Source organism: Melanostigma gelatinosum, assembly GCF_949748355.1.
Source record: "Melanostigma gelatinosum genome assembly, chromosome: 9".
In the NCBI taxonomy this organism is placed as follows: Eukaryota; Metazoa; Chordata; class Actinopteri; order Perciformes; family Zoarcidae; genus Melanostigma; species Melanostigma gelatinosum.
In genome coordinates, this window is record NC_136642.1 from 11,888,748 (window position 1) to 11,896,858 (window position 8,111).

The window sequence follows — 8,111 nt, forward strand, 5'->3', positions numbered from 1 at the left end:
GATGTATATTATATATATTAGTAAACTGATTAATACATCAGCTGACTATAGACTCACTTCGGAAAAATTAGCATGGAATCATGCTCCAACAGCTTTATATGTTCAAACTGAAACTAGCTTAGACTTGGTTGAAGATTTTGATCTTTGGACGTTTAACATGTGAGCAGAATAGAATGATAACTTTGACCCTTGAACTGAATCAGAGGGAAGTTATTCTGCTCTGTGTATTTTAGAAGGAGTGACTCGGACTGTTGAAAGACAAGTGAATCATTCGACTAAATATAAAGGGTTAATTATTTTCAATCCACATTTAGTTTCTTTTTGAATCCGTTTGCCCTGTCATCTCTCACTTTGCCTCACACTTGCCTTCCATCTGTTGGAGATGAAAATACTCGCCCCAGGCTCACAATTAGGCAATCAGAGGGCTATCATTCCGCCCCAATAGGCTCACAAGGTCAGCTCAGGAGAGGATACAGAGACGGCAGAGGAGGGACTGATGCCATAAACGAGGGCTGCTGTTCATGACATGTACAGTCAACATACAACATAGCATACAATATACCGTTGTGTTAAAAATAGTCTGACGCTGACGTTGTTTGATGTTTGTAAACGAAGGAATTACATGATGGTTATATTTAAGTCATATAACTCATATAATTCAAATACACAATCAATGCCCATTCTCACAATGTACTTCTTATCAGCTCCACCTCTGCTTCTTTTTATTTGAAAGTGTTGTAGTCTACAAAAACCACCATATGTTGCAGATGATGTGAAGTCAGCATTGTGTTAAAGTCCCCCCCCCCCCCCCAGAAACATACAGATGAAGTGATAATACTATCACCTAATCAACTTGACGACCAGAGGTCCTCCAGACAGCCAGAGGTCAACTGCCCTGATTTTAACACTCATTTTCTTTTACTTTTAATTGAGATTCTGATGATTAATAATTGTGTCCATCCTGTCGGAGATACCAATGTAACCTCACACACACAAAACGGCAGGTTTGACAATAAGTCACACACTTTTATACCAAATATCAATGATGGAAGAAGTATTGCAACAATTTATTTCAGTAAAAGTACAGCAATATTAGCAACAACATACATTTTAAGTGCACAACAATAAAAATAGCTGATTCTGAAACAGGATGGCATTCATATTTACACATTTCATTTCTGTTGTTGTTACGCAACACTCTTTTTTATTTTCCTTTTCATCCAATAAAAAGATTCAATAAACATCATTGTAAAGAATGATTATAAAAAACACTGTAACTACATTTGATACATGCGTGCATCCCTTTATAAAGGCCGTCTTTTGAGATATCAGCCATATGATAGTAACAAGGTACAACTATTGACAATGAAGTGACCGCCATGTCCTCCCTACAGGCAATAACTGAAAGTTATTAGACTTTGCATCTGCGGTCATGTGTGTGTGCGTGTGTGTGTGTGTGTGTGTGTGTGTGTGTGTGTGTGTGTGTGTGTGTGTGTGTGTGTGTGTGTGTGTGTGTGTGTGTGTGTGTGTGTTTGTGCGTTCGTGGGAGCTCACAGTAGGATGAACATCACATCTATTGATCAGGCTAATGTGGGGAGGAAAGGCTGCAGGCCATAGTAGCTGATCAATATACCTCTAATTACATGGGGCACTGAGTGTGTGTGTCTCACAGCATTGTATATAAACGCTGTCCCACTGAGGAATAACTCATACACACAGATCATAGCTCACATACACAGTTAGTTATGAATCACTTTTTTAAAAGCACACACACTTAAAGTAAACACATTTTCTACTTGTTTTACCAAGATTTTTCACTGACAGTACACAGGGACGCTGTGTGTGCATATAGGGAATTGGTAAGTATCCTCATATTTGTATTTCCTCAACCCCATCTTTCCTGAAGCCAATAGTCACTGATAAGTGATCTCAAATGCCAACAGAATCTCTTATTCCTGTTGTGTGTGACTCCCTCCCTGAACACCTTTCCTTTGTCAAATCCCTCTTATGTTGGACTGGTTCTTCGGGTCTTTGTCCATTATATTGTACTCATTGCACACTTTCTATGGAATAGTTTGTGAACTACATTCAGTCTGAAACAAACTAACTGACTGTGTGATGTTTCCTGTATTTATCTGTTCCCTCATTCATTCTCGCTGCATTGTCTCTCTTATCTACAGGCTTTTCCAGCCTGCTGAGGCTCCGACTGGCTAGAAGCTGTGTGATATGTTTGATATTCGGTTGTTCTTGTGCTTCATCGTGTCAACTAAATATCAGACATATTCCTACAGAGTCTGGCATTGACTTCTGACCTGTGTTGTACCTCTGAAAAAAAGACCCATGAAGTAAAGCTGTTCAGGTAAATGGTTTTGGATGGCTTTACCCAATAGGTGTATTATCTTCTATTGTAGAATATCATTGTTGTTTACTTGTATTCCTTCAGTTTAACAGCAGTTTCTTTAATTAAAATCTGTGAAGAAAGTTTGAAAATGCATTACTAGTATTGTGGTGCTTTAGATAAATGTAAAAAAATAAAACATGAACAATGATTTATTGTATATTAACATTATTGTTATGTTGTCAATAAAAGAGTTTTTTTTTTTAAAGTCCTTCAACATCAACTTCAATGTTTGCACATTCTTTCATTCGCTCTGTCAAACACACCCATATACACATTCATGACAGTTGAGTGTGTAAGCGTAAGTACATCCTGCTATGTGAGCGAACAGGTGTGTTTACTGGCACAATGCAGGTTTGTGACATCAGACTAAAGCCAACTGACAGCAGCCTTTGTTATTTCAGTCCTGCTTTATTCTGTCTACTGACTGAAGTCTTTTATTGATGACGTTTATATTTTTATTACCTTACTGCTCTTGATGAGACTTTTTTGCTTCTTTTTCAGTAAGAATGTACAAGGAATGTTTTTTTGTCACCATCTGTGATGAGGATATACAGTAAATAAAGCCTGATTGAATGTTAATGTTGACTTTCTCCACATCTCGGATTCACGCCCTATTGCATCAGGCGTAGTGAGCAAAATGCTTCAGATACTATTTTTATACTGAAATCAACTGAGAAAATGTGCTTTTGGACTTTTGGCTAATGAAATGTCCTCCCTCCCAGTCAATGAATTCTTCATTATTACATAATACATTTTATTATGAAATAATCAGATTTTCTAAGGAAGCGTAATAAGCTACATGTTATTGTGCACAAGCCTGTGAGAGCACTGGCTGGAAAAATCAGTGGCACTGATGTGAGAGATAAAATGCTTTTTAATCAAATCAGTTACAGTATAAGAGTACACTTTGTGAAAACACAGCCAACAGGGAGGTACCACATATCCACAGAGCTACATTGTAATGTTAATCCCAGGCCGTTGAAGGATTGTCACGGGCAATACTTTCCTTGGAACCAAAACTATTCTGACAACAATTGGGAAACAGGATGAACAGGATAAACAGGTCCGTGGTTCCTGTTTTGGATGATTGTCAAAAGTGTATCCTTGGTTGGGTGTCACTGCAGATAGGTTGAGGTTACAAAATACAAAAATCCCCTAGGCAATGAAATCTCCTCAAAGTAACAAACAAATCTGTGTGTGTGTGTGTGTGTGTGTGTGTGTGTGTGTGTGTGTGTGTGTGTGTGTGTGTGTGTGTGTGTGTGTGTGTGTGTGTGTGTGTGTGTGTGTGTGTGTGTGTGTGTGTGTGTGTGTGTGTGCGGGAGTGTGTGTGCGTGAGCGTGTACCTGAGTGTGTGTGTGAGAGAGAGCGTGGTTATGTCCACATGAGCACATGTTATCCGAGAACTCAGAGTGGTTTGTTCAAACAACTAAAAGCACAAAGACACTGAAAGCCATCCTCCAACACAAAATAACCTCCAACTTAACCAAGAAATTCTTAAATATCATGCCCGCTCTCCTGCTCCATGACTCAAAAACATACTAAAAGAGACCTGTAACAGGAACATTTTATTTAATTTCAGTAAAGTTAAGCAACATTTGCTTGATGATTCATTAACAACATGATATGAAATTGAATTAAGCAACTGATGCACATCAATGAATTTGATCATTAGTCGGCTGTAAGAGAAAGACAATTGTTAAGGACTACAATAGAAGCAATAAAAGATTCTAACAATGAAAACAATAACTGGGCCTTTTTCAAATGAGCTTTTCAGTCATTTTCTTTGGATGTCACAATAAAATATGTTTACATGTGCCTGGATGTTGAGCACGGGTCAAGGGGTCACACGGTGTGTAGGACAATAGGCCACTAGCTAGCTGTCCGATGGATGGCGTCACCAGTGAGATCTCCTGATAAGGTGAAATGGCACCCCATGAGACAAATGTTATCTGAAAGAGTGCAGACTGTATACTCTAGGCTAGGGCAACGTCTGTGAAGCAGCACAACATTGTTTTAATAATGCTTGTATGAGTGGGTGTTTGTGTGTCTGTACACTGTGTGCGTGCAGATAGAAGGTAATTAATGAGTGGTGGGGTTGACAAATAGCAATGAAGAAAGTCGAGATAAAGACATGCTGGTTCAGTATAAATATTTGAACCAACGGGGAGAGAGAGCATCAGTTCAAGAGTGGCACTGAAGAGGAGAAGGGGAGAGCCGAAAGGGGAAACGAGGAAATAAAAAAACAGCAAGAGGGTGAAGGAAAGCTCGAGGAACAGAAGGAGAAGAAAGTGAAGGTTTTTATTTTACATTGTTGAAACTTTGAAATTGGTAAGACTAACAATCTGGCATTTTTCTCAATGGGTTATTGTGTTTTTTGGTGTATTTTCTACCCTGTGCGGTGCTTCTTTTCAGAAATGACAGACACAGCAGGAGGAGTACTTTTGGCTTTGCTGTTGTTCCTGAGTGCCAGTGTGCCGTGTTTCTCTGTGTATAACAGCGGCGAGTGCTTCTTCAACACTAAAGGTGCAATGTGTGTGTGTGTGTGTGTGTGTGTGTGTGTGTGTGTGTGTGTGTGCATGGACATATTGATTCCTATAGGATTGTATGTGTACATATATGGCCAGGTAAGAAGTCATTAATTCATATTTCTGAGGTACCCATACTTTAGTTTTATGCTCCTTTATACTTCTCCACTATATTTCAGAGGCCATAATTGTACTTTTTATAATTATCTTGTTGTCTATGAAATACAATGCATATTTAGATCATTAACAACTCAACAATTAAGTAGTCAATATTAGTTCGACCCAGATCTGTTGCAGCATTTAAATGATATAACGCATCATTAATAATAAAACTATAATATAACATGAATAATTATTTTACAGTTTAATAACAGTATTCCTTGTACCACTGCTTGTACATATGTATGTACTTCCAATTAAACTTTAATGGAGGCCTACTTTTGCGCAGTAAATCCACTGCTGCATATGTCACAATAACTGATATTTTTTAATTTTCAGGGAGCTGTGTACACATGGGGAAGTTGTACGGGATAGGAGAGAGCTGGATAACCAGTGACTGCTACCAGTGTGTCTGCATGGAGCCTTTTGGAGTAGGATGCTGTGACCAGTGAGTTTGTTTTAAATTCACAATCACCCCCAAAACTCAGTTGGATGAGTTTACATATACCTTTGTTATACTACACTACATTTACATTTACATATAACTCTGATCTTTCTTTACAGTGGATCTGACCCTGTGGACTACCCAGACTGGTGCGAGGTCATCCGCAAACCTGACTCTTGCACGAGTGTTGTAGTGATGAGAGTCAATCACAAACTACCATGCCTCTGGGGAAGAGGCCGTCTCAGACCAGCTGCAGGTCAACCTTGGAAATCTGACAATGATCCTTTATTTTGAGTTCAGCAATTAATGAAAAATAGCAATATAGCAATGTGTGATGTTAATTTTGGATTTAATAAATAAAGATCAGGGGAATTATCTGTTAACTCTCTTGATGTATAATTCACATTTTAAAATTGTGTATGTTTGTTGTTGATGACTCTGTCTGAATGTCTAGATTGTTTCTGGTTCATGTTTTAAAATTAAATTAAAATGTACTGTATATCTAATTTAAGCTATAATTTCTGGTTTTGTTAAATGTGATATATGGTATTTACCAATTTACGACAACTGTCATTTGTTTTATTACTTCCTTGTTGAGCAACAATTGAGCAATGTCATACAGATAGGGAATTCACCCCAAACGGAATATATGTTGTGATGTTCCAAACATATTTTGCAGTTCAATAAATATCTGCAAACATTTAGAAGACTTCATGTCACTTTAGGTGGAATTCAGAGCATCAAAACTGGAAGAGAAGATGAGGTGACATTTTTGGCTCATTGACACACTTATCGGTCTGCTGTTCAACTCAAATAGTTTTGTTCAAAACAAAACAGAGCAATACAATTTCAGAATAATGTACATTGTAATGAAATTATTATCTTATGAATGCCACCCAAGGGGGATTAAGTCTTATCTTAACCAGAAATAGTACATCATAATTTATTTGTTGATTGCATTTTGTATTGTCTGAATCTGCAAAGTAACTAGTTATCAGTTAAATGTAAAAAGTACAATATTTGCCTTTGAATTGTAGTGGAGGAAATGTATAAAGAAGCATGAACTGCTAATACTCAAGTAAAGTACAATTACCTCAAATTGTACTTTGGGAGTGTACAGTACTTGAGTAAATGCTCTTTTCACCACTTTTCCTCTTTGATTTATTTTCTCTTGTAGAGCACAAGTTAGTGTTAGTTACAACATGACCAAGCCTATTACCATTCATGTCTGCAGAAATGTACAATATTACTTTAATTACAAAGATTAATTCTAATCTGCAATAGATTCACTAACCCCTGATGAAAAAATGCCATTAAAGAAATATTAGACATGTGATCAGTAAAATTCAAAAGGCTATAATCAATGTTGAAAAGTGGTCGAATGACTGGGGGTTTAAGATGTCTGTTGATAAGTCTTGCTACATGCTATTTACCAGAAAGAGAAATATAAGCAATACTCATCTGAAATGATATGGACAAAGTATGGAGAGGGTGACAGAGTTTAAATATTTAGGCTTATGGTTTGATGAAAAATGTTTGTGGAGAACTCATATTAAGCATATTGAAACTAAATGTAAAAAGGTGCTCAATGTCATGAGAGCAGTTTCTGGACATCAATGTTATGAGAGCAGTTTCTGGACATCAATGGGGAGCAGATAAACGGTCACTAATGGACATCTATGGGGCTATTATACGAGCATGTGTAGATTATGGATGTATGGTTTATGGAACAGCTGCCAAGAGTACATTACTAGCATTAGATAGAATTCAGTTCAGAGCTCTAAGACTTAGTATAGGTGCAATTAAATCTATCCCAAACAACGCACTTCTGGTAGAGAGGATTTAGTGATGGAAATATCTCTGATAATGTTGAGACTTCAAAGACTGGGATTTAATGTTAAATTGTGCTGGGTTCCTGCTCATGTAGGTGTGGAGGGCAATGAGAGAGCAGATATGATTGCAAAGAGAGCACTAACACTAAAAGAAGAGGAGATATTGAAAATTCCTTTTGGAAAGGGGGAAGCTAAAGCATTAATAAGAGAGGCAGGACGGGAGTTATGGCAGAAGAAGTGGGACAACGATAACAAAGGAAGACATTATTATAACATTCAGAAATCCATAAATGTGAAGACATACAAAGGGAAGTATAGACGAGAGGAGGTCATAATATCAAGGTTAAGGTTCGGACATACAGGACTTAACTCAACTCTGTATTTAATGGCAAAAATGGACTCAGATAAGTGCACTATTTGTAATGTTACTGAATACGTGGAGCATGTTATCCTGAAATGTCAAAGATACAATTCAGACAGGAACATCTTGAAGCAAAAAATATGTCAGTTGGGACGGAAGTGGAGTTTGGAGGGAGTTCTGGCAGTGGACGGAGAATGGCGGGAGTGCTGCAGAGCACTGTTGCGATTTCTTAAAGAAACGGGATTAGACCGCAGGATTTAGTTGGAAAACAGTGAAGAAAAGGTTACCCTGAAACTGCACACTCCGGTACAGTAGGTGGCGGTATGCACCTGTACAAGTTGGTTGCGACCCGCCAATCAAATTTAAAGAAGAAGAAGAGTTTGTACGT

General features: G+C 37.8%; 1 protein-coding gene across 1 annotated transcript; it reads left to right on the forward strand.

Annotated features, from left to right (window-relative positions):
- Positions 1 to 4,601: 4,601 nt before the first annotated feature.
- On the forward strand, positions 4,602 to 5,824 carry LOC306781927 (prostate-associated microseminoprotein-like; the record flags this gene model as incomplete). The annotated part of the gene is made up of 4 exons (XM_079275048.1): positions 4,602 to 4,695; positions 4,814 to 4,924; positions 5,425 to 5,533; positions 5,650 to 5,824. The coding sequence occupies exons 2-4, from the start codon at positions 4,816 to 4,818 to the stop codon at positions 5,822 to 5,824; spliced, it is 393 nt and encodes a 130-aa protein (XP_079131174.1). The 5' UTR covers positions 4,602 to 4,695; positions 4,814 to 4,815.
- Between the last annotated feature and the right edge of the window lie 2,287 nt (positions 5,825 to 8,111).